The sequence below is a fragment of the Scyliorhinus torazame genome, chromosome 7 (genome assembly GCF_047496885.1).
Source record: "Scyliorhinus torazame isolate Kashiwa2021f chromosome 7, sScyTor2.1, whole genome shotgun sequence".
Taxonomy (NCBI): Eukaryota; Metazoa; Chordata; class Chondrichthyes; order Carcharhiniformes; family Scyliorhinidae; genus Scyliorhinus; species Scyliorhinus torazame.
The window spans coordinates 94529244-94556398 of record NC_092713.1 but is presented as its reverse complement, the minus strand read 5'-3'; the positions used below and the strand labels follow the sequence as shown (position 1 = coordinate 94556398).

The following is a 27155-nucleotide window of genomic DNA, read 5'->3' as shown; positions in this document are numbered from 1 at the left end:
GAGGTTCAGGGCGTTAGCGGTCTGGAGGAACTGCAACCTGTGCTGGTCAACCATTCGGTCCATCTCCCGTTGGAAGACCGAGACCCCGTTCGTGACGCCAAATGGGACCCTTAGGAAGTGGAACAGCCGCCCGTCTGCATTGAAGGCGGTGTACTTGCGGTCACCTGGGCGGATGGGGAGCTGGTGGTAGCCAGACTTGAGGTCCACGGTGGAAAAGACCTTATACTGAGCAATCCGATTGACCATGTCGGATATGCGGGGGAGAGGGTACGCATCTAGCTGTGTGTACACTGTTGATGGTTTGACTATAGTCTACGACCATCCTTTGCTTCTCCCCGGTCTTTACGACTACCACCTGGGCTCTCCAGGGACTATTGCTGGCCTGGATTATGCCTTCCTTCAGCAACCGCTGGACTTCAGACCGAATAAATGTCCGGTCCTGGGCGCTGTACCGTCTGCTCCTAGTGGCGATGGGTTTGCAATCCGGGGTGAGGTTTGCGAACAAGGACGGCGGTTCAACCTTGAGGGTTGCGAGGCCGCAGATAGTGAGTGGGGGTATTGGGCCGCTGAATTGGAATGTCTAATCCCAGTAATGTGGGCACGCAGAGTTGGGGCAGGACGTAGAGCCTGTAGTTCTTAAACTCCCTCCCTTGCACCGTTAGGTTTGCGATGCAGAACCCTTTGATCTCCACTGAGTGGGATCCTGCAGCTAGGGAAATCTTTTGCGTGCTTGGATGGATGGTCAGAAAACAGCGTCTTACCGTGTCTGGGTGAATAAAACTTTCCGTGCTCCCGGAGTCGATCACGCACGGCGTCTCGTATCCGTTGGCCAGCACCGTTGTTGTCGTCGTCTGGAGCATCCGGGGCCGCGATTGATCCAGTGTCACCGAAGCCAGTCGTGGTAGTAGTGTCGCGGTGTCTTCTTCGGACCCCGTGAAGCCGTCGATGCTGGGGTCCTTTGTTGTCAACCAAGATGGTGGCGTCCATGAATCGCACGCGGCCGGGGGTGGACAAAATGGCCGCCCCCATGGGTCGCACGTGGTCGGGGGTGGACAAAATGGCCGCCCCCATGAATCGCACGTGGCTGGGGGGTCACAAGATGGCGGCGCCCATCCTCCCCTCGTGGTGCCCGGGACCCAAAATGGCGGCGCCCGCGGGTCGTACATGGGGCGCTGGGGGGGTTGGGGGGTGTTCGGGATCTGTTGTCCTCGTTCTTCTCCGGGGATTGCGGCGACCTCCCGGGACCGGCACACTGCCGCGAAATGGCCCTTTTTGCCGCAGCTTTTACAAGTAGCTGCGCGGGCCGGGCAGCGCTGCCGGGGGTGTTTCATTTGTCCGCAAAAATAGCAGCGGGCCCCCCCGGGATGGTCTGGCGCTTTAACCGCGCAAGCTTGCGGGATGGGGGGGTGCCGGGGTGTTGGTCGCAACGGAGGTCCACGGAGCCCAAGGGGCTGCCGCACGGTCGGGGCCGTAGGCGCGGGCGTTTTGGGAGGCCGCATCAAGGGAGGCTGCAAGGGCCCGTGCCTCTGAGAGTCCTAGCGACTCTCTTTCTAAAAGTCTCTGACGGATTTGGGGAGAGTTCATACCTGCCTCGAATGCATCACGAATTAGCAGGTCCGTGTGTTCGATCGCGTTCACCGGCGGGCAGTTGCAGCCTCGTCCCAAAATTAGCAGCGCCGTAGAATTCCTCGAGCGATTCTCCGGGAATTTGCCGTCTCGTCGCGAGTTGGTGGCGCGCGTAGACCTGGTTTACGGGCCGAACATAGATGCCCTTCAGCAATGCGAGTGCCGTTGGGAAATCCTCTGCGTCTTCTATAAGCGAGTAAATCTCCGGGCTTACCCTCGAATGCAGGACCTGCATTTTCTGCTCTTCTGTGATCCGACCGGGAGCCGTTCGGAGGTAGCCTTCAAAGCATGCTTGCCAGTGTTTGAATATGGCTGCCGAGTTCGCTGCGTGGGGGCTGATCCGCAGGCATCCCGGGGCGATCCGGAGCTCCATAGACTTTTAAGCTCGCTTAATAAATTGTAGCGCACAATGACTTACGCGAGACGAGAAGCAATGAAGTTGATCTAGGCTTTATTAAGCGAGACTTGTCCCCAGCAGCTCAGCAACAGAATGAGGCTGCGGGGAGAAGCTCAGGCTCTTCTGGCTCCGCCCTGAAGGCAGAGTATAAGTCGGCAGATCCAACCAGGACCCGGGACCTGTCAGCCAATAGCCTCTCGGCTTCACAGGTACCACATTACCCCTAAATCATACCACCACACACCTATATATTTTAATCCCATTTTACAGCACTTGGTCCGTAGCCTTGTATGCTATGGCATTTCAAATGCTCATTTAAATGCTTCTTAAATGCTGTGAGGGTTTCCGCATCTACCACCCTTTCAGGCAGTGAGTTCCAGATTTCCACAACCCTCTGGGTGAAAACGTTTTTTCTCAAATCCCCTCTAAATCTGTTGCCCTTACCTGAAGGACGCAATCTATCAGCCTCACCCCGTCCGACTCGGGATGCAACGAGGCCGGTAAATCTCGTGAGAGGCATCTTGCGAGATTTACCAGCCTCATCACAACTCGCAAGATCTAATGAGATCTCGCGAGGCATCGCGATCTGGATCCTGCCATTGAGGTTGGGTTCCAGATTTGCATATTCACGTGAGCAGTTAGCCTCACTTGAATATGTCTGCGCCACAGTCTTGGGTGAGCTTCGCTTGAGTTGAGCAATTTCTTTGGAAAGTGTGGACGAGCGGTATCTGGGGCTTATACAATGGCTGACAAGGACAGCAAATCACCAGTAAATAAAGAGTTCCAACAGGAAATCACTACCTTCCCAAAGGACAAACTTAAGGAAACGATAATAAAAGAATCAAACTTATTGCCGGATGCAAAAACAATTGAAGACAAAAAGCAAAGGGCAAAAGCAGAGGCAGCGGCACAAGAGACAGCGACCCAATGATTTTTTTTTCTGATTTGCACTGTACATTCCACAGGCATTGCCTTCTAGCTATGTATCTCGAAAAACTTGGATATTGAGTGAACTGGCTGGCTCCTACTGAGTCGGTCTCCCCTCCCCTCATTTTTCTTCCACATGCCCCTCCCTTTTTTTGTGAAGGGGAAAATAACTACTGACCATTTTTGACTGGATTTGTACTTCTGGTGGCAGTAAAGAGCTTGCGTGTCCAAGAGGAACCCAGGAAAGACTGCAGAAACCTTAAATCACCAAATGCCTGTGAATGGAAAGAAGATGCCATGGAATAAATCAACTATTGTAGAGTGCCATTTTGTTCGGTCTCTTGGCATGCACAGTAACTAATGTTTTTGATATGCAAATAAAGCATTTGAAATCTTTAAAAAAAAAGAATATGTCTGCGCCGGATCTACCCTGAGCCCATGATCGAGAGACCCCGAGCAGGCAGCGTTTAGCACTGATTTCTCCAAACATGGACCAGGCGTACTGGTGCGGGACGGTGATCGGGGGCCCCTAGGTGGTCGGGCTCGGGCAGGGTGGTAGAATGGTGCCCCTGATGCCACCCAGCCACTGCCAGCCTGGCACTCAGGCAGTGACCTGCAGGGCCAATCCAAGCAATGCCAAGGTGCCCAGGTGGCATCTTGCACATGCCGGGGTTTGGGCCAGGGGGTGCCCTGCCCTTACGAGGTGGGGTGCTCGAGGTCCCCCTAATCGGTAAGTTCGTTTGTTGGGGGTTTCCAGAAACGGTGCCCGTATCTCTTATTGCACTGGTAAGCGGAGTTCTTGCAGAAAATGGGACTAAGTGTGGTTTCGGCAGGGCATTCCTTGTCATGCCCAGAAATGAAGTAGAGTTCCATTTAATAGCAGGGCCATTATCAACTCAGCGCCATCAAACACCCAGCTAACCGTGCCCGACACGGACTCTGCTTCGTTTATGTTAAATCACGCCTTCAATCTACATCCCCTGGTTCTTGACCAGTCTACTCAGGGAAAAGGTTTCTTCCTACCTACACTATCTATGTCCTTCATAATTTTGTACACCTCAATCAGGATCCCCTTAGCCTTCTCTGCTCCAAGGAAAACAACCCTAGCCTAACCAGCCTCACTTCATAGCTGAATCGCTCCAGCCCAGGCAATATACTGGTGAAATCAAAAGAGAAAATGCTGGAAAATCTCAGCAGGTCTGGCAGCATCTATAGGGAGAGAAAAGAGCTAACGTTTTGAGTCCAGGTGACCCTTTGTCAAAGCTTTCCTCTCCTGAATTCAACTTCAGAATCATCATCAGACTCCGATGATTCCATAGATTCTGAAGTCTTCGGCTCAGTTACCGATTCGGAATCTAAGGTTCCCTTCAGAGTTTTATGGAAATCTCTGGTGGATCCTGCGTGCCACCAGTGTTCTCCATTTGCAATCACACAGAGTGCTCCCAGCCTCCAAGTCTATAAATCATCTTGTCCAAACGACCACTAACAATTGAGCCAATTCACTCCGGACGCAGTCGGTTCATAAAGGAAACTTAAGGAGTCACCCAACTTCTACACGGTCACAGATTTGCAGATATCTTACCTCGCCTATGTTCTTCTGTGTCCGGTACTCCAGGAAGGTATCCCTTTGTTTTCCTCCTGGCTGGCTCGCCAGTAAGATTCCTCTTATCTCTCGCTCATGGATAAGGTTTCAGTCTGGTTGAATAGATATACGAAGCACTGTTTATTTTTTTAAGAACTCATTTGGTACATTTTCACAAAATGAAATCGAAAAGCTTTTCTGTGTACCTTGAAATGTCCTTGAGACACTGACAAGTGAAAGCAACAACTTCAAAATAATAGTGACTCCAGATTTATAAATTAAAAGTCATTTCAACAAAAGGCCTTTTTAAAAGTAATTTTCACGAATGGTTCAAGGACCTCCGATGGCTAAAATTCTTCTTTCTAATCAGTCAAACGAATCACATTCTTAGGGGAATCCTTATCTGGGTTTAGCCACTTACTTAATTTTTATTGGTCCTAATTCTCAGCTGAGACCCCCTTGATTCGTTCAGGAAAGTGTCAGTCACTGAACAGGTGATTGGTTAATTAGACATTAATCAGTTACTCCAAATTAATTATCTTTCCCACAACTCTTGTCCCACGTTCAAACTCCCTACATTACGTCTGGCCTCAGTTACGAGATTGTTCCAAACTCGTTGACTGTACCCTCATATCGCTTACTTGCAGTACATTATTCGCAACATTTGAGACAGTCATGGACAGTATTCAAAAGTTTAGTCAATTTTATAGATTACTCATATTTCTACAAATTCAATAATTTTCAAGTATCATTTTATTTTCCAGTATATTTCAGCTAATATTTTAAAGGACCCCCCTCTATAATTGTTGAATCCAACAGGCAGGTAAGGGGGATTGGCCACGCTAAATTGCCCCTTAGGGTCAAAAGGTTTAGGTGGGATTACGGGGATAGGGTGGAGGTGTGGGCTTGGGTGGGTGCCCTTTCCAAGGGTCGGTGCAGACTCGATGTACCGAATGGCCTCCTTCTGTGCTGCAGCGATTCTATGATAAAAATGACAGAGGGTAAGACTGATATATTTTTCATCAGAGAATCACCAGATTAACATATGCATAGATATAGCTAGAAAATACTCGTTTATATTTGATTTCTGTGTTTGCACCTATTTAGAATCATAGAAAAGTTACAGCACAGAAGGAGGCCATTCAATCCATCTTGTCCATGCCAGCTCCAGGACACCTAGGTGCCCTTTCTAACCCCACTTTCCTGCACCCGGTCCATAGCCCTGTAACTTAGAGCAGTTAAGGTGCAGATCCATATACCTTTTAAAAGAGTTTAGTGTCTCTACCTCCACCACCAACTCGGGCAGCGAATTCCAGACTCCCACTACTCTCTGTGTAAAAACGTTTTTCCTCATGTCCCCATCTACACCTTCTGCCACTTATCTTGAATCTATGTCCCCTGGTTCTAGAATTCTCCACCAGGGGAAACAATGTTATCCTGTCCAGCCTATCTCTTCCCCTCATAATTTGTACACCTCAATTCAGTCACCCCTCAGTCTTCTTTGTTCCAAGGAAAATAACCCTAATCTATCCAATCTCTCCTTGTAGCCACACTTTTCTAGCCCTGGCAACATTGTTGTAAACCTCCTCAGCACTCTCCAGAGCAATAATGTCCTTCCTGTAATATGTCCACCAGAATTCCATACAATATTCCAGTTGTGGCCTCACCAGTGTTTTATACAATTCCAACATCACATCCTTACTTTTACATTCCATATATCTGCCAATGAAGGAGAGCATTCCATATGCATTCTTAACAACCGTGTCTACTTTAACTGTTGCCATGAGGGACCGTGAACCTGTACTCCAAGATCTCTCACTTCATCTGCCCCTTAGTATATTCCCATTTATTGTTTACTCCTTACAACTGTTCAACCTCCCTAAATTCATGACCTCACACTTCTCTGAGTTAAATCTGCCACATTATCCCCCACTCCACCAATCCACCTATATCGTTTTGAAGGTTATAGGTTTCCTCTACACTGTCCACCACTCGCCCAATCTTTGTGTCATCTGCAAATTTTCCAACCATACTGTCCACGTTCACGTCCAAATCATTTATATATATCACAAATAGTTAGGGTCCCAACACCGAGCCCTGTAGAACACCACTTGAAACAACTTTCCAATTGCAAGGGCAGCCATCGACCATTACCCTTTTTTTCCTGTTACTAAGCCAACTTTTTATCCAGTTTGCCACATTGCCTTGGAACCAATGGGCTTTCATTTTCTTGACCTATCTGCCATGTGGAACTTTGTCAAATGCCTTGCTAAAATCCATGTACACCACATTCACTGCATTACCTTCAGTAACCTTTCTTGTCACTTCCTCAAAGAATTTAATCAAATTTGTGAGACACGACCTTCCTTTAACAAATCCATGCTGACTATCCCTGACTAAGAACAAAGTACAAAGAAAATTACAGCACAGGAACAGGCCCTTCGGCCCTCCCAGCCTGCGCCGATCCAGATCCTTTATCTAAACATGTCTTCTATTTTCCAAGGATCTACTTCCCTCTGTTCCCCGCCCGTTCAAAGATCTGTCGAGATGCATCTTAAATGATGCTATCGTGCCCGCCTCTACCACCTCCGCTGGCAAAGTGTTCCAGGCACCTACCACCCTCTGCGTAAAAAACTTTCCACGCACATCTCCCTTAAACTTTCCCCCTCTCACCTTGAAATCGTGACCCCTTGTAATTGACACCCCCACTCTTGGAAAAAGCTTGTTGCTATCCACTCTGTCGATACCTCTCATAATTTTGTAGACCTCAATCAGGTCCCCCCTCAACCTCCGTCTTTCCAACGAAAACAATCCTAATCTACTCAACCTTTCTTCATAGCTAGCACCCTCCTTACCAGGCAACATCCTGGTGAACCTCCTCTGCACCCTCTCTAAAGCATCCACATCCTTCTGGTAATGTGGCGACCAGAACTGCACGCAGTATTCCAAATGTGGCCTAACCAAAGTCCTATACAACTGTAACATGACCTGCCAACTCTTGTACTCAATACCCCGTCCGATGAAGGCAAGCATGCTGTATGCCTTCTTGACCACTCTATCGACCTACGTTGCCACCTTCAGGGTACAATGGACCTGAACTCCCAGATCTCTCTGTACATCAATTTTCCCCAGGACTCTTCCATTGACCGTATAGTCCGCTCTTGAATTAGATCTTCCAAAATGCATCACCTCGCATTTGACTGGATTGAACTCCATCTGCCATTTCTCTGCCCAACTCTCCAATCTATCTATATTTTGCTGTATTCTCTGACAGTCTTCCTCACTATCTGCAACTCCACCAATCTTAGTATCATCTGCAAACGTGCTAATCAGACCACCTATACCTTCGTACAGATCATTTATGTATATCACAAACAACAGTGGTCCGTGCACGCATCCCTGTGGAACACCACTAGTCACCTTTCTCCATTTTGAAACACTCTCTTCCACCACTACTCTCTATCTCCTTTTGCCCAGCCAGTTCTTTATCCATCTAGCTAGTACACCCTGAACCCCATACGACTTCACTTTTTCCATCAACCTGCCATGGGAAACTTTATCAAATGCCTTACTGAAGGCCATGTATATGACATCTACAGCCCTTCCCCCATCAATTAACTTTGTCACTTCCTCACAGAATTCTATTAGGTTTGTAAGACATGACCTTCCCTGCACAAAACCATGCTGCCTATCACTGATAAGTCTATTTTCTTCCAAATGTGAATAGATCCTATCCCTCAGTATCTTCTCCAACAGTTTGCCTACCACTGACGTCAAGCTCACAGGTCTATAATTCCCTGGATTATCCCTGCTACCCTTCTTAAACAAAGGGACAACATTAGCAATTCTCCAGTCCTCCGTGACCTCACCCGTGCTCAAGGATAGTGCAAAGATATCTGTTAAGGCCCCAGCTATTTCGTTCCTCGCTTCCCTCAGTAACCTGGGATAGATCCCAACTGCAGCTGGGGACTTGTCCACCTTAATGCCTTTTAGAATACCTAACACTTCCCCCTTCCTTATGCCGACTTGACCTAGAGTATTTAAACATCCATCCCTACCCTCAACATCCGTCATGTCCCTCTCCTTGATGCAAAATACTCATTAAGAATCTCACCCATTTCCTTTGACTCTACGCATAAATTCCCTCTTTTGTCTTTGAGTGGGCCAATCCTTTCTCCAGTTACCCTTTTGCTCCTTATATACGAATAAGAGGCTTTGGGATTTTCCTTAACCCTGTTAGCCAAAGATATTTCATGACCCCTTTCAGCCCTCTTTATTGCGCGTTTGAGATTTGTCCTACTTTCCCGATATTCCTCCAAAGCTTCATCAGTTTTAAGTCGCCTAGATCTTATGTATGCTTCCTTTTTCATCTTAGCTAGTCTCACAATTCCACCCGTCATCCATGGTTCCCTAATCTTGCCATTTCTATCCCTCATTTTCACAGGGCCATATCTGTCCTGCGCTCTAATCAACCTTTCCTTAAAAGACTCCCACATTTCAAATGTGGATTTACCCTTAAACAGCTGCTCCCAAGCCACATTCCCTAGCTCCTGCAGAATTTTGTTATACTTGCCCTTTCCCCAATTTAGCACTCTTCCTTTAGGACCACTCTCGTCTTTGTCCATGAGTATTCTAAAACTTAAGGAATTGTGATCGCTATTCCCAAAGTAATCACCGACTGAAATTTCAACCACCTGGCCGGAATCATTCCCCAATACCAGGTCCAGTATGGCCCCTTCCCGAGTTGGACTATTTACATACTGCTCTAAAAAACTCTCCTGGATGCTCCTTACAAATTCTGCTCCATCTATGCCTCCAACACTACATGAGTCCCATTCAATATTGGGGAAGTTAAAATCTCCCATCACGACCACCCTATTGCTCCAACATTTTTCTATAATCTGTCTACATATTTGTACCTCTACTTCACGCTCGCTTTTGGGAGGCCTGTAGTAAAGTCCCTACTGCACCCTTCCTATTTCTTAGCTCTACCCTTATTGCCTCAGTGCTCGAATCCTCCCTCGTGCCCTCCTTAATCACAGCTGTGATATCATCTCTGACCAGTAATTCAACTCCTCCACCCCTTTTACCTCCCTCTCTATCCCTCCTGAAGCATCTATACCCTGGGATATTTAGTTGCCAGTCTTGCCCTTCCCTCAACCAAGTCTCAGTAATACCAATAACATCATATTCCCAGGTACTAATCCAAGCCCTAAATTCATCTGCCTTACCTGCTACACTTCTCGCATTGAAACAAATGCACCTCAGACCACCTGTCTCTGCATTCATCATCTCTTCCGTGTCTACTCTTCCCCTTAGTCACATTGAGTTTATTATCTAGTACCTTACTGGCTTTAGTTGCTGCCTCTTTACTGACCTCTAACTTCCTAATCTGGTTCCCATCCCCCTGCCACATTAGTTTAAAACCTCCCCAACAGTGTTAGCAAAAGCACCCCCTAGGACGTTGGATCCAGTCCTGCCCAGGTGTAGACCATCCGATTTGTAATGGTCCCACCGCCCCCAGAACTGGTTCCAATGTCCCAAAAATCTGAAACCCCTCCCTCCTGCACCATTTCTCAAGTCACGTATTCATTCTGACTATTCTTGAATTTCTACTCTGACTGTCTCCTGGCACTGGTAGCAATCCTGAGATTACTACCTATGAGGTCCTACTTTTTAACTTCTCTCCTAACTCCCTAAATTCTGATTGTAGGACCTCATCCCGTTTTTTACCTATATCGTTGGTGCCTATATGCACATGACAACTGGCTGTTCACCCTCCCCCTTCAGTATGTCCTGCAGCCGATCTGAGAGATCTGTGACCCGTGCACCCGGGAGGCAACATACCATTCGGGAGTCTCGTTTTCGACCACAGAAACGCCTGTCTACCCCCCTTATGATTGAATCCCCTATGACTATAGCCCTGCCAGTCTTTTTCCCACCCTTCTATGCAGCAGAGCCAGCCACGGTGCCATGAGCCTGGCTACTACTGCCTTCCCCTGGTGAGTCACCTCCCCCAACAGTATCCAAAACGGTATACCTGTTTTGGAGGGAGATGACCGCAGGGGACACCTGCACTGCCTTCCTGCTCTTTCTCTGCCTTTTGGTCACCCATTCCCTGTCTCCCTCACCAATCCTAATCTGCAGTGTGACCAACTCACTGAACGTGCTATCCACGACCTCCTCAGCATCGCAAATGCACCAAAGTGAGTCCATTCACAGCTCCAGAGCCGTCATGAGGTCTAACAGGAGCTGCAGCTGGACACACTTCCCACACATGAAGGAGTCAGGGGCATCGGCCGCATCCCTGAACTCCCACATTGAGCACAAGAAGCATAACACGGATCTGGGATCTCCTGCTATTTTTACACTTTACCTTAACTGATTACAAATATAATATCCAATAATGAATAAGTGAAAGGAATAAAGATTTTACTTACCAATCACAATACTTACCAACACATGAAGAGTTAAATTTCTCCCAGCTACTGCTAATTGGAGCACTTTCCTTACCAGCCAATCAGATCACTGCTTTGCTGTGATGTCACTTTTCAAGGTAAGTTTTTAAAGAGGAAAACTTACCTTCCCGACAGGCCACTGCCCCCGCCGAAAATCTGAAGGCCGCTTCTCCGGCAGCTGCGTCCCCGCCGCTCTCCTCGCACTCTTTTATCCTGTGTGCCCGCCGCTTTCCACACGCTCTTTTATCCTGTGTCCCCGCCGCTCTCCTTGCGCTCTTTCACTGACTCCGCGCCGCTCTCCTCGCACTCTTTCATTGAGTCTCCGACGCTCTCCTCGCGCTCTTTCACTGTGTCCCCGCCGCTCTCCTCACTCTCTTTCACTGTGTCTCTACTGCTCTCCTCGCGCTCTTTCACTGTGTCCCCTCCGCTCTCCTCGCGCTCTTTCACTGTGTCCCCGCCGCTCTCCGCGCGCTCTTTCACTGAGGCTCCGCCGCTCTCCTCGCGCTCTTTCACTGTGTCCCCGCCGCTCTCCTCGCTCTCTTTCACGGTGTCTCTACCGCTCTCCTCGTGCTCTTTCACTGTGTCCCCGCCGCTCTCCTCGCGCTCTTTCACTGTGTCCCCGCCGCTCTCCGCGTGCTCTTTCACTGAGTCTCCGCCGCTCTCCTCGCGCTCTTTCACTGTGTCCCCGCCGCTCTCCTCGCGCTCTTTCACTGTGTCCCCGCCACTCTCCTCGCGCTCTTTCACTGTGTCCCCGCTGCTATCCTCGCGCTCTTTCACTGTGTCTCTACCGCTCTCCTCGCGCTCTTTCACTGTGTCCCCGCCGCTCTCCTCGCGCTCTTTCACTGAGTCTCCTCCGCTCTCCTCGCGCTCTTTCACTGTGTCCCCGCCGCTCTCCGCGCGCTTTTTCACGGGGTCTCCGCCGCTCTTTCACTGAGTCTCCGCTGCTCTCCTCGCGCTCTTTCACTGTGTCCCCGCCGCTCTCCGCGCGCTCTTTCACTGAGTCTCCGCCGCTCTCCGCGCGCTCTTTCACTGTGTTCCCGCCGCTCTCCTCGCGCCCTTTCACTGTGTTCCCGCCGCTCTCCTCGCGCTCTTTCACTGTGTCCTCGCCACTCTCCTCGCGCTCTTTTATCCTTTATCTCCACCGCTTTCCTCGCGCTCTTTTATCCTGTCCATGCCTTTCTATGTGACAGTTAATTCTATCTCTCAGGACGGATTCTAAGGGGCAGCACAGTGGCGCAGTTGTTGGCATTTCAGCCTCATGGTGCCGAGATCCCAGGTTCGATCCCGGCTCTAAGTCACTGTCCGTGTGGAGTTTACACATTCTCCCCATGTTTGTGGGGGTTTCGCCCCCACAATCCAAAGATGTGCAGGGTAGGTGGATTGGCTATGCTAAATTGCCCCTTAACTGGAAAAAAAATGAATTGGGTACTCTAAATTTTTTTTTTAAAGGATTGATTCTACTAATTTTCCCACCACTGACGTAAGACTAACTGCCCTATAATTGTTTGGTATTTCCTTCGATCCCTTTTTAAACAATGGAACCATGTTTGCATTCCTCCAGTACTCTGGTACCTATCCTGTGTCTAGTGAGGATTGGCAAATCATCCTCAGAGCATCTGCTATCACCTTCCCGACCTCGGAAACTATCCATCTGGCCCAGGCAACTTATCAACTTTCAAAGATTTCAATCCTTCCAGTACTCCCTCTCTCTTTATGATTATCGTTAAACAAAGAACTGGCAACTAAACGTGAATACTAAAATAAATCCTGACCATTAAAATGGATCTGGCCACTTGCCTGTGTTTTCAGATGTGCCTAGGAGATTTCATTGCATGCCAAATCTAAGCTATGATGTGATTCTCCTGATTTAGAACTGGAAGGTTTATCATGTAGGATTGTTATATATTTTTTTAAATATTCAATGAAGAAAATGTGTTCCCTTTTGTTTGTGTTCATAGCAAAAGTGAGTTTCATTCTCACATGGCTGTATTATGAATTCTGTATTATCTTATCTTTACAGTGAAAGGACAGGTAAAAAACAGATACTTCATACAAAATCTGGAACAAGCAGCGTCACTGTTCCTGGAGATCATCTTGAAGATGTTTCTCTATACAAGGTTTGGGTGAAAGCTGTGAATGCACTAGGAAATGCAACATCCAAGGGTCTAACTTTTTTGATCCGTGATATAGGTACAGTATTACAATTTCTTGCATTTGCCACAATTCCTGCTGGAAGATGTTTTTTTAATGGATTTTGGGGTGAGGGCAAGTCTGGATTCGGGCATCTTTAATCCTACCATTGCACAGACAAATGAGTTGAAAAATCTTCTAGTGTACTTCCCGCTATGATTTTTGGGTGGATATTAGGTTAGGATCCTGGCTTAACCTTTTATATCAATGATGAGTTGTTGCCAATGGAGCTTCTATTCACGCCAAACATGGTGATCAACATGGGAAAGGGGAGGCCAGGTGATGATTTGTATATCTGGATGTGGCACAGGAACTCCTGATGGCATGATGGCCAACACAGCAGTAGTCTTTGGACCCACCTGGGGAACTGGCCCCAGGAACTGTTTAACCCCCTGAACATGAGAAAAGTTGTGTGTTTAGAAAACATATTTTTGGAGCAGCCCCCTGGAGGAACATGAAGACATATCTAATTTGGACCTTCATTAACTCTCTGACCCTTTATCAAAACTTTAAAGATGGATACCTGGTTAGGTCCCAGGAGGTGTGAACATCTGCCAACTCTCTCCAAATTAAAAGTCCTCTCTCTGAACCTGCAGACTTTGGTAGGGTCAGTGACGAAGACGGGAGTGAGCTTGGAGCAACTGCAGAGGTTCCAGTATTCAAAGACTTTTAGTCATTCCACGAGGTGAAATCATTTGAGTGAAAAATGAAGCACTGCAGGTGCCTGTGGAATTATATCCAACATAGGCTTCCCACTGTCATTTTCCTCAGGGTTTCTCCCATTTGACCATCATTGCAGAAGATGAACAAGAAGGACGAACAAGCTGCATACATGGGTTTCTGATTCACCCTCCAAGTGATGATAATCATTCAAAGGAGCTGCAAAATAAATTCCCAGTTACCCATCTTTTAGGGATGAGAGGAAAATATTGGGAGAAATGTTACTCTAATTCCAATAGCAAGTTGTAACAATATTTTTCTTTAAACAGTTCAGCCTGACCCTCCAGATATCACTAAAGTTGAATTTATAAACAATTCAGTTGCCAAGACCATTATTCACTGGAGAAATTCAACAAGCCCAAAATGTCGGTTTGAGCTAAGGTATAGAATGACATCAGATCCTGGTATCAGCTGGACTCTGGTAAGTTCCAGATTTGCTGCAGACTGCTGTTTAATAAACTTACACATTATTATTTCCTGACAAAGATAGAATTAAGATCCTCACTCTGTTTCTCTTTGGGCGGGATCCTCGGGCGCTCTTGCCCGGCGACCGGAAAATACTGCTCGAGGTCAATACCTTTAGGTGGTCTGTGCCCCACCTATGGCATCTTGCGGTGGGCAGGGCTGAATATTGACTTCCTGGTGCACATAAAACAAACTCATGGGGTGGCATGGTGGGGCAATGCCGAGGTCTCGGGTTCGATTCCAGCTCCCAGTCACTGTCCCTGTGGAGTTTGCACATTCTCCCTGGGTCTGAGTGGGTCTCACCCCCACAACTCAAAAGTGTGCAGGGTAGATGGATTGGCCACGCTAAATTGCCCCTTAATTGGAAAACAAGAATTGGGTACACTGGGCTAGATTTTCTGCCCCGCTGCGCCACATTTCTATTTCACCCCACCGACAGGATGCTCTGCTACGCCGGCCGGTCAATAGGGTTTCCCATTGTGGGGCAGCCCCACGCCCTCGAGAAACCCCGGGGCTGCCGGCTAAATGGTGCATCCCACCAGCGAAGAATCCAGCCCACTAAATTTTTAAAAATAAATAAAATAGAATAAAGCAAGCTCATACTCCATTAACATTGCAAGCCCTCTCTTGAGTCTGGTTCTGAGCATTTAGCCCCAATATTCATAATACAATGGAAAATTGACTGCAAGACTTCCGGTTGCGGCTATGCAGAGCTAAGTCGCACGTTCGGCAGCTCCCGCTTGGAACGGACTTTTGGGCTCTTTTCAGGGCCCCCAACGGCATTCTTTCGACATTTCCCGGTGTGGGAAGAAGACTGCAACATTCCCCCGACAGTGTATGGCTTGGACCAGGAGCGGCGCGACTAAAAAAAATGGTGGTTAAGCCAAAGAAAGTGCGAGGGAAGAAGAGCAAGATGGTGGCGGGCGGGGACTAGGCAGCGTGGATGCAGTGGGCGCAGGAGCAGCAAGATGTTATCCAGCGCTGCTTCAGGGAGCTCAAAGCGGACCTGCTGGAGCCGATGAAGGCTTCTATTGATAAGCTGCTGGAGACCCAGATGGCCCAGGGAGTGGCAATCCGCGAAGTCCGGCAAAAGATCTCAGATAACGAGGACGAGATCTTGGGCCTAGCGGTAAAGGTGGAGGCGCACGAGGCACTCCACAAGAAATAGCAGGAACGGTTCAAGGAGATGGAGAATCGGTCGAGGCAGAATAATCTGCGGATCCTGGGCCTCCCGGAAGGGCTGGAGGGGTCGGACGTGGGGGCCTATGTGGTCACCATGTTAAACTCGCTGATGGGCGCGGGGTCCTTCCAGGAGCCTCTGGAGCTGGAAGGGGCCCATTGAGTGCTGGCGAGGAGGCCCAAGGCTAACGAGCCGCCGCGGGCGGTGTTGGTGCGGTTTCATCGGTTCGCTGATCGGGATTGTGTACTCAGGTGTGCCAAGAAGGAGAGGAGCAGCAGGTGGGAGAATGCGGAGGATCGGGTATATCAGGACTGGAGCGCGGATGTGGCGAAGAAGAGGGCCGGGTACAACCGGGCGAAGGCGGTGCTGCACAGGAAGGGGGTGAAGTTTGGCATGCTGCAGCCGGCGTGTCTGTGTGTCACCTGCAAGGACCGGCACCATTATTTTGAGTCTCCGGAGGAGGCGTGGGCCTTTGTTCAGGCCGAGAAGCTGGACACAGACTGAGGGTCGGGATGGGGGGTGGTCGGACGTGGGGGTGGTCGGGGATTGTTGTTGTTGTTACATTTTGAGGGGGTTCTTTGTTCTTGTTTAGTTTTGGTTCGGTGTGGGTGGTTAGGGTGGGTTGGGCACTGTTTTGGTTGGGTCTGTCGGGTGGGCTCTTGCAGGGGGGCAAGTAAACGGAGTAGGGGGTGTATGGCCGGTAGGGGTGATGGGGCCCTGCGGGAGAGGGGGAGGCCCGAGTCAGGGGTGAGGGGACTGGGCCTGTAAAAGGAGCTGCGACAGAGGTGGCGGGGCCGGGCAGGTGGAAAGCGCGGGCTTTTTCGCCCGCTGAAGGCTGGAGGGGGCGGGGCCGGGAAGCACGGGTTTTTTCCCACGCTTGGGATGGAAGGGGGAGGCGGAGAGCCTGCTGGTGGGTAATGGAGGGGGAGGGGAAGTCCCACAATGGGAGGAGTCGAAGGAGAGGCGGGAGCGGTCGGGGTCAGCAGGAGTCAGCTGACTTGCGGGAGTGCAATGGGGAGAGCAATGCAGCTAGGAGGGGTCCTAGCTGGGGGGGTGGGAAGGTGGGGGGGAACCGGGTTGCTGCTGGTATGGTCAAGGGGGAGCTGGAGTGAGTAGAGGGGTTTGAGACGGGGGTCTGCCGCCATGGGGAACGGGCCGTGCGTGGGGCGCGGGCGCGTGGCTGACCGAGGAGAGGTTATGGCTTGTCGGCGGGTAGGGGGTGCGGGTAGCCCCCTGATCCGGCTGATAACCTGGAACGTAAGGGGGCTGAACGGGCCGGTTAAGCGGGCCCGGGTGTTTGCACACCTGAAGGGGCTAGGCGGATGTGGTCATGCTCTAGGAGACACACCTGAAGGTGGCAGACCAGGTAAGATTGAGGAAGGGGTGGGTAGGCCAGGTGTTTCATTCAGGGCTGGATACCAAAAATCGGGGGGTGGCGATCTTGGTGGGAAAGAGGGTGTCGTTCGAGGCATTGAGCATTGTGACAGACAATGGCGGTAGGTACGTAATGGTAAGTGGTAAGTTTCAGGGAGAGAGGGTGGTGCTGGTCAACGTGTACGCCCCGAACTGGGACGATGCGGGTTTTATGCGGCGCATGTTGGGTCGGATCCCGGACTTGGAAGTGGGGGGCCTGATAATGGGGAGGGACTTTAACACGGTGTTGGATCCGGCACTGGATCGCTCCAGGTCTAGGACGGGTAGAAGGCCGGCGGCGGTTAAGGTACTGAGGGGGTTTATGGACCAGATGGGAGGGGTTATTAGGGCCATTAGGGCCCACAAGGGGAGGAGAGAGCAGAGGGAGAGGGAGAGGCTGGTGGGGGAGATGGTGAGTGTAGACAGGAGGTATGCGGAGGTGCCGGAGGAGGGACTGTTGAGGGAGAGGCATAGCCTCCAGGCCAAATTCGACCTGTTGACCACCAGGAAGGCGGAGGTGCAGTGGAGGAAGGCCCAGGGGGCGATTTATGAATATGGGGAGAAGGCAAGTCGGATGCTGACGCATCAGCTTCGGAAGCGGGACGCAGCTAGGGAGATTGGGGGAGTTAAGGATGGGGGGGGGAGTATGGTGCGGAGTGGGGTTGGCATCAATGGGGTCTTCAGGGACTTTTATGAGGAACTGTATCAGTCCGAGCCCCCACTGGAGGAGGGAGGGATAGGCCGCTATCTGGACCAACTGAAGTTTCCGAAGGTGGAGGAGGGACTGGTGGCGGGATTAGGGGCCCCGATTGGGTTGGAGGAGCTGGCCAAAGGGATAGGGAGCATGCAGGCGGGGAAGGCACCGGGGCCGGACAGTTTCCCGGTCGAATTTTACAAAAAATATGTGGATCTGTTGGGCCTGTTGCTGGTTAGGACCTTCAATGAGGCAAGGGAGGGGGGGACGTTGCCCCCGAAGATGTCCCGGGCACTGATCTCCTTGATCCTGAAGCGGGACAAGGATCCCCTGCAGTGTGGGTCTTACAGGATGATTTCATTGTTAAATGTATACGCCAAGGTGCTGGCGAAGGTCTTAGCCACGTGAATTGAGGATTGTGTGCCGCAGGTCATCCACGAAGACCAGACAGGGTTTGTGAAGGGGAGACAGTTGAACGCGAATGTGCGGAGGCTCCTAAACGTTATTATGATGCCGGCGAGGGAGGGGGAGGCGGAGAGAGTGGCGGCGATGGACGCTGAGAAGGCCTTCGATAGGGTAGAGTGGGGGTACTTGTGGGAGGTGCTGAAGAGGTTCGGGTTTGGGGAGGGGTTCGTTAGGCTGTTGTACGAGGTCCCGATGGCGAGTGTGGCCACGAACAAGAGGAGGTCTGAGTACTTTTGGTTGCATCGAGGGATGAGGCAGGGGTGTCCCCTGTCCCCCCTGCTCCTCGCGCTGGCGATTGAACCCCTGGCTATGACACTGAGGGAGTCAAGGAACTGGAGGGGGCTGGTGCGGGGTGGGGAGGAGCATAGGGTGTCGCTCTATGCGGACGACTTTCTGCTATTTGTGGCGGACCAGTGGGGGGAATGCCGGAGGTAATGAGGATCCTCAGGGAGTTCGGGGATTTCTCAGGGTACAAGCTCAACATGGGGAAGAGCGAGTTGTTTGTGGTTCACCCAGGGGACCAGGAGAGGGGGATTGGCGAGCTCCCACTAAATAGGGTGGAGAGGAGCTTTAGGTATTTGGGGATCCAGGTGGACAGGAGCTGGGGGGCCCTGCATAGACTTAATTTCACGAGGCTGGTGGAGCAAATGGAGGAGGAGTTTAAGAGGTGGGACGCGTTGCCGCTGTCCCTGGCGGGTAGGGTGCAGTCAGTCAAGATGACGGTGCTCTCAAGGTTTTTGTTCCTGTTCCAGTGCCTCCCCATTCTTATCCCAAAGGCCTTCTTTAGGCGGGTCAACAGGAGCATAACGGGGTTTGTGGGCGCGAGGGACTCCGAGGGGGAGAAGAGACCTGGAGCGGAGTAGGGATGGGGGGGGGACTGGCGCTGCCCAACCTCTGTGGGTACTACTGGGCCACCAATGCGCCAATGGTGCGCAAGTGGATGATGGAGGGGGAGGGGGCGGCATGGAAGAGGCTGGAGACGACGTCTTGGGAGGGTACGAGTCTGGAGGTGCTAGCACCACTGCCAATGAGGTATACCACGAGCCCGGTGGTGGCGGCTGCCCTCAAAATTTGGGGGCAATGGAGGCGGCACAGGGGGGAAGGGGGCCTCGGTATGGACCCCGATACGGGAGAACCACCGGTTTGTCCCAGGGAGAATAGATGGAGGGTTTTTGGGGTGGCACAGGGCAGGGATAAGAAGGTTGGGGGACCTGTTTGTGGATGGGAAGTTCGCGAGCCTGGGTGAGCTGGAGGAGAAGTATGGGCTACCCCCCGGGAAACGCCTTTAGGTATCTACTGGTGAGGGCGTTTGCCAGGCGGCAAGTGGTGGAATTCCCGCTGCTGCCGCCACGCACGGTACAGGACAGGGTGCTCTCGGAGGCGTGGGTTGGAGAGGGGAAGATCGCGGCAACATACCAGGTGATGCAGGAGGAGGAGGAGGCCTCGGTGGAGGTGCTGAAAGGTAAGTGGGAGGAGGAGTTGTGGGAGGGGATTGAGGAGGGGACGTGGGCAGATGCCCTAGGGAGGGTGAACTCTTCCTCTTCATGCGCGAGGCTCAGCCTCATACAGTTTAAGGTGCTGCACAGGGCACACATGACCGGGACAAGGATGAGCCGGTTTTTGGGGGATGAGGACAGGTGTGTTAGGTGCTCAGGGAGCCCAGCAAACCACACCCATATGTTCTGGGCATGCCCAGCGCTGGAGGAATTTTGGAAGGGCGTAGCGAGGACGGTGTCGAGGGTGGTAGGATCCAGGGTCAAACCGGGCTGGGGGATCGCAATATTTGGGGTTGCTGAGGAGCCAGGAGTGCAGGAGGCGAAAGAGGCCGGTATTCTGGCATTTGCGTCCCTGGTAGCCCGGCGAAGGATCCTTCTTCAGTGGAAGGATGCGAGACCTCCAAGTGTGGAATCCTGGATCAACGATATGGCGGGGTTTATTAAATTGGAGAGGGTGAAATTTGCCTTAAGGGGATCGGTGCAAGGGTTCTTCAGGCGGTGGCAACCGTTCTTAGACTTCCTGGCAGAACGGTAGACAATGGTCAGCAGCAGCAGCAACCCGGGGGGATGGGGGGGGGGTCTATTTTATTTTTGTTTGTCTATACTGGGGGATCTGAGGGTGTGTATATATTTGCTATGTTTGCTATGTGTTTCTGCAGGTGTTAATATATTATTTATGTATAGGGGGGAGGGGGGCACCGGGTTGTTTTGTTTTGTTTTGTATTTAATTCTATTGGGTTCCTTTTACATTTTGTTGTTGATATTTTGTGAAAACTTTAATAAAAAAATTTTTTTTTTAAAGAAAATTGACTGCAATAATAGCATGTCTGTAACCAACCTCTCTTTCTTCAGCAATAGCTCTATATTTTTTATTGCTTTTCACTACTCCTATCCTATCTCCTTGTCATATTAAAAAAAATACTGCAGTCTTTCTTAAATTACTAAATATAAGTCGCAGGTGACCCCCAGTGTCCATTATATTTTGCTCTGGAAAACTTGATAATGGGTTTGGATTTTCAATGAACGAGGCAAGGCTTTCAGCCACCCACATGATTCCACTGGCATCTGATTGCCTTTTCTTTGTAAGTGGGCCTGCAGGGTAGGAGTTCAGAGAGAATCTCACTCCTGATTGCATCTCCACCGCTAAGAGTGACAGAAACCAGGTAACAATACAGAGGTTAAAGGGTTGCTCCTGTTGAAATGGTCAGGATCACGTGACTCCGAAGATGAAGAGATAAGAGTGGGAGCCAAACTTGAATGTCAAAAAGCTATAGTGGAAAGGATACATCATCCAAGGGGTCTCTAGTGACCAAGGCACCTGGATTGCCAGAAGCTGTGATGAAGATGGTACTGGCAGAACTAAGAGCCAGAACTAAATGCTAATGGGTGTCTAAAGAATTGTGTCCCAAAAAAATAATTTTCAGGCAGTCTGAAGAGAGTAAACTGGCAATCAGTGCCAACTCTATTGCCCCATTAACCACTAGAAATGGCTTGATGACCATACCAGCCTGGCCAAAGTACATGAGTTTCCCTGCAGGTGCTGGGTATTGTTGGAAGCATGACTGATCTCAGCAACATTCAGGGCAATATAGTATAAAAGAAGAAATGAATGAGACCCTGAAAAGGAATAAGAATCTCTCAGTACCCCCTCCCCCACCTCCCACACGCAGGTTTTCTCTCCTCCCATTCCACTACCCCATGTATATCACATTCTGTTCAATGTTTAACTGAAAAATGAAGAGACAGCACAATGCTGACAACTGAACACATCTTTGCAGAGGAATTTCGGCAGATACCTGGGTGAAAAAACATTGGGAATAATTGGTTGCATGTTTAAATCCTGTGTTCTTTGCAAAAGGGAAATATGTATACAACTGGGAACAAAAGACCAAGTCCTTCAGTGGATATGAGGCACTGCGACACACTGGGGAAGTGGTGAAGTTGTCAGAAGGTAGTCAGGTTTTAATTGGTAATGGAACAGAGCATTTATAGAGCTGTAACTATGTTGCAGTCTGGATATTCTGATGACTGAGAATGTCTCCTGCTATTGCTCAGTTACAATTCCTGATTTACCAGTCAGATTGTCTTCCTATGATGAATGTCCATTGTAGCCCTCCATGATGCTCAGTACTTAACATAAAGTGTTAACTGAGCAGCCAGTTGGCATTCTCCATCCAATTCACCCATTCAGCCATGGTGCTTTACTTACCAAAGTCACAGCCACTCAGGAAATCAGTTAGGAAACAAGGGTTATCACTGTATGAATCATACATAACCATTGAACAAGAGGAGCTGGGAAACTGCAGATTCTTATCCAAGCATTATCCGCTATTGTTGGCCAAGAAACTCAAGGACCCAGATCTCAGGAGGTCCATTTGTTAAAAAGCCTATCTTTCAGAAGCACATGCACATGGAAGTGGTGACATCTTTTTCTTTGCCTTCTGTGTTTCGGTCAAATCGCCAAATTAGAGAATAGAGAACAAACCACTACAATTCGGGAAGCCTTTGCTAGACTATACTCTAGGGCTTCCCTTCACTTCTATAAGCCCCGGGAATGGGACTTGAGAATTCTAATGAAATGTTCCGTTGTGATTCTGATGGTGCCCAAGGCATCATGGACTTACTTTTTTGGAATGAGTGTAGAAGTAAAAAGTATCACCAGCCAAGGTTGAACCAAGCATCAGTGACTCTCATTAACTATTCTGCCCAACTACTGTGGTTAAGTCTCGTCAGTATGTTGCATTTCTTGAGAATAAACAAATTATGTTTACTCCCTAATATTCCGCACAAAGTGGTCAGCATCAACTATTATCTGTACATTCAGGGAATCAAATACTTTCTTGTTGATGAAGTTGACAGGGCTCTCAGATAGAGATTTTAGGCATATAAATGTGGCATCAGTTGCTCTGAATTTGTAGAAACCCAGTCATTTGAAAAAAGCTAATTGTGCAGATGTAACAGCGAGTAATAAACACATGCATTGTCTGTTCTTATGCCTGCTTTCTGCTCCAAACCTAAGTGGTTATATCTGTAACACAGTGATGAACTGCTGATTGACTGATGTATATAAAGGGATACATTTTAAGCAACCCCTCCCCCCATCCCCCAGGAGGGATGCCAGCACCAAATGTCCAGCCTGCCGAATGAAACCTGGTGGACTGGTGGATTGGTGGCTAGGCAAGAGGGTAGAGCTCCTTGGAGGCACCCCCATCCCTACATTTCCCTTCACACACTGCCCTATCCATCTCAGACCCCCAAATCCCTCACAGGAGCCTCCCAGCTTGGCCCTAATGGCCTTGCTGTAGTCCTAGCAGTGACCACCACTTCCAGTGGGAATGTTGCGACAAGAGAACTGCCAGACATTTGATTAGTCCACAGCTCTCAGAGGCAGGATTTTCTCCTTGATGGAAGCTTCAAGTCAGTTATGAGGGGAGGTTAGCCCATTCTTGAATACTTAAGTAGTGACAACCCCAGCTGCAATTCTTTGTCAGCACAGAGCAAACCTCCTGTTCTTCCTCAAATCGTGCAATGGAATGGGCAGAACATCCAAGACTGTAAACATCTATTTAACTGGATCTTGGATTAATGTAACTGCCAAAATGGAGCACCTCTAAAAATATAGCATTGCACTGAACTGTAAGTCTAAACACTGAGTAAAATTTAATTCCAATAATCGTGTTCCTTTGAAATAATACAAAGATCCAGGTAATTGAGCAATGTGATTAGTCACTATCATGAAAACTGTGAAGGGACTGTTGCTGCGATGCCGATTTGTGTTGCAAATGTTGCTATCTATTTATAAGTAAAGAAATGATAAATGGAGAAGCAAGAACCGCTATGGGAGAAATATTTCTGTTATCAATTTTAGGTTGGTAAAAATGCATTTAACATCAGTGGAAATTCAGGTCATTTTTACAACTGGGAGCCTTTCAAGGAATACGAATTTCAGGTCCGCTGCAATCTCGTACAAAGCAATAACTATTGGAGTGACTGGAGCACGTCATTTATAAACAAAACACCTGAGGCAGGTGAGTGCAATTCTGATATGTATTTAAATAGTGGGATATTGGAAATGAACTGTTCTGTGACACTAAGCATGTTAAATGTGTACTGTATCAACATGTTCCATGAGCAAACTTCTACTGGAAGATGTGTGAATGTGTGTTGGAAGTGGAGAAACGAGTAGCAGCAAATTTAATACTGTATACACTTTTTCCAATTACTGCAGAAGGGATTTGTTAATGCAGATGAGATAATGTTCACTGTCAAGGCCATCTACTTCTAGCTGCCTCGGTTCATTAAGATTTAAAAGCCAAGTCCTCAATTTGTTACTTTCCAAATCTGGTGCTCTCCTTCCTCTCCTCCCCCCTTCTCACCCTCCTGCTTGCTGCTGTTTTGACAGATGCATCATGTGCACGGGAATCTTTCTGATAGTTTTGCAGGATCGGCTGTCCTTAAATCTGAATAGCGATAACATAGAGAGAGAAGACAAAGCAACCCTGCTTAAACATTTGGCTTCATTGAACCCAAAATTTGCAATTATCAGGGCCGATCCGCTCAGCGAAGTGCTGAGGTGACCGTCCTTGATGGAGACGAGTGTGTCCAAGAAAGCAACTGATTTTGGAGAGTAGTCCATGGTGAGTCTGATGGTGGGATGGAACTTATTGATGTCATCGTGTAGTCGTTTCAGTGATTCTTCGCCGTGGGTCCAAAGGAAAAAAATGAAATTTTTGTCATCGTCTCCATCAAGGACGGTCACCTCAGCACTTTGCTTTACCTCAAGCCCACAGATAACCTCACGATGCTCCACTTCTCCAGCTTCCACCCTAAACACATTAAAGAAGCCATCCCCTATGGACAAGCCCTCCGTATACACAGGATCTGCTCAGACGAGGAGGAGTGTAACAGACATCTACAGTCACTGAAAGTTTCCCTCGTACGAACGGGATATGGCGCTCGACTCATCGAACGACAGTTTCAATGCGCCACAGCAAAAAACCGCACCGACCTCCTCAGAAGACAAACACGGGACACAACCGACAGAGTACCCTTCGACGTCCAGTACTTTCCCGGAGCGGAGAAACTACAACATCTTCTTCGCAGCCTTCAACACATCAACGATGAAGATGAACATCTTGCCAAGGTCATCCCCACACCCCCACTACTTGCCTTCAAACAACCGCGCAACCTCAAACAAACCATTGTTTGCAGCAAACTACCCAGCCTTCAGAACAGTGACCACGACACCACACAACCCTGCCATGGCAATCTTTGCAAGACGTGCCAGATCATCTTCATGGATACCACCATTACACGTGAGAACACCACCCACCAGGTACACGGTACATACTCGTGCAACTCGGCCAAAGTTGTCTACCTCATACGCTGCAGGAAAGGATGTCCCGAAGCGTGGTACATTGGTGAGGCCATGCAGACGCTGCGACAACGAATGAACGGACATCGCGCAACAATCACCAGGCAGGAATGTTCCCTTCCAGTCGGGGAACACTTCAACAGACAAGGGCATTCAGCCTCTGATCTCCGGGTAAGCGTTCCCCAAGGCGGCCTTCAGGACGCAAGACAACGCAGAATCGCCGAGCAGAAACTTATAGCCAAGTTCCACAGACGTGAGTGCGGCCTCAACCGGGACCTGGGATTCATGTCGCATTACATTCATCCCCCACCATCTGGCCTGGGCTTGCGAAAAACTACTAACTGTCCTGGCTTGACACAATTCACACCTCTTTAACCTGGAGTTACCCCTCTCTCTGGATCAGTAAAGATTTAATTACCTGCAAATGCTCGCATTCTAAGCATTGTCTTGCATCTTTGAATCTGTCTACATATATATTTCTGGAACATACCTCTTCATTCACCTGAGGAAGGAGCAGTGCTCTGAAAGCTAGTGTTTGAAACAAACATGTTGGACTTTAACCTGATGTTGTCAGACTTCTTACTGTGCTCACCCCAGTCCAACGCCGGCACTCAAAAAAAAAAAGGACTGAGATTAAGAGAAATTTCTTCAGCCAGAGAGTGATGATCCTGTGGAATTCGCTACCACAGGAAGCGCTTGAGGCCAAAACATTGTATGTTTTCAAGAAGGAGTTAGATATAGTTCCTGGGGCTAAAGGGATCAAAGGATATAGGGGAAAGTGGGAACACGCTATTGAGTTGGATGATCAGCCATGATCATATTGACTGGCGGAGCAGGCTCGAAGGGCTAAATCGCCTCCTGCTATTTTCTATGTTTAACCCACCACCCCAAGTTCTCGGCTGTGTGCAGTGGCCACTGCTACCGGTGATACTGCTGGGATTATCCAATTGGCTGGAAGCTCTCATAGAGGTGGGCTCCTGCCTTTTAATGGGGCTGGAGCCCCGACAGCCACTAATTGGCTCTGCGAGCAGCCTAAACTGTGTCCTCAGTCCCCTAAACAGCTGAGTTGAGATTGCTCCTGCCTTTCCAACCCAATGCCCTGACAAATGTCAGCTGCTGGATGAATTTCATCCTCAACATTACATTCAGAGATGAGTTTTGTGTCCAACCCCTTAATTCTGTGCCAATATGTATTGGTTAGGTTAATAAGAATCCATGCAATCAGATTTACTGCCTGGTTAATGTAGCAAAAGCCATAAAAAAAACAATATGCATTGATTGATCAATCAATGAACACTTTGAATAAACAGTAAACAGTGTGCACTGTGTTAGTGAAAACTATTTCAAATGCTTGATATGGTTACCTGAAAGTGATGTTACTGTTAAACACCAAATCTACCAGCAAAACTTATTTTTCTTCTCTAATGAACATTTCCAGTGCCTGTTGGAGCTTTAGATGTGTGGAGTTTATGTGAAGCAATTGGTCCAAACAAACATAGAACTATAATCATCTCCTGGAAGGTATGTTCAACACCTTATCCCTGTCATTTTGTTAATCAGCTCCTAGTGACAAAGCCATCAACAGCATTGTTTTTTAGAGGGAGCTAATGTGACCTTACAATGTAGACAATTGAGATGAAAGATCAACGTGTATCTCCAACTGGGCTGCTCCTGAAACAAGATCTTTTAGAGGCTCTTAAGAAAAACAAGTCACCTGGCAACAAAATTATCTGACCTAATTTCTGATTATATTGCACGTTTCTCTTAACTCTACCAAGAGTTAAGAGAAGCAGACCACTTCAGAAAACTATTGTTCACTTGTTTTAACTGCAAAGTTTAATATTAAACTCCATCAAATTTTCCTTCTTGTTCCCTCTAATCTGTCAGGGTACATATATATCATTGTCTCTGTAGCCTTACTTTATCCAAATCAAAATTCATTGCTTTGTTCCATGTTTAACTACCATTCCCTAGAACCTCCATTGACATCCCTTCCTTCGGAAAAACACAGGCTTTTAAAATCCAAATCTGGCATCACATAGTCATTATTTCTTCATTTGTTTCATTTTCTCTCCTACTCTTTTTAACCTCAGCAATGTCCAGTCCAGAACTATATAGGCAATAAGCCTTTCATTTTAAGTTTCTCAGTTGAATTAAATTACTAACCC

The 27155-nt window shown here is 48.8% G+C and overlaps 1 protein-coding gene across 1 annotated transcript in view; it reads left to right on the top strand.

Annotated features, from left to right (window-relative positions):
* The window catches only part of LOC140427349 (interleukin-12 receptor subunit beta-2-like), a 128713-nt gene that overhangs the window by 18619 nt on the left and 82939 nt on the right, over window positions 1-27155 (top strand). The window contains exons 5-8 of the mRNA XM_072512899.1: window positions 13011-13180; window positions 14170-14321; window positions 23482-23641; window positions 26426-26508. Coding sequence (XP_072369000.1) covers window positions 13011-13180; window positions 14170-14321; window positions 23482-23641; window positions 26426-26508 — 565 coding nt within the window. The remainder of the gene's footprint in view (window positions 1-13010; window positions 13181-14169; window positions 14322-23481; window positions 23642-26425; window positions 26509-27155) is intronic.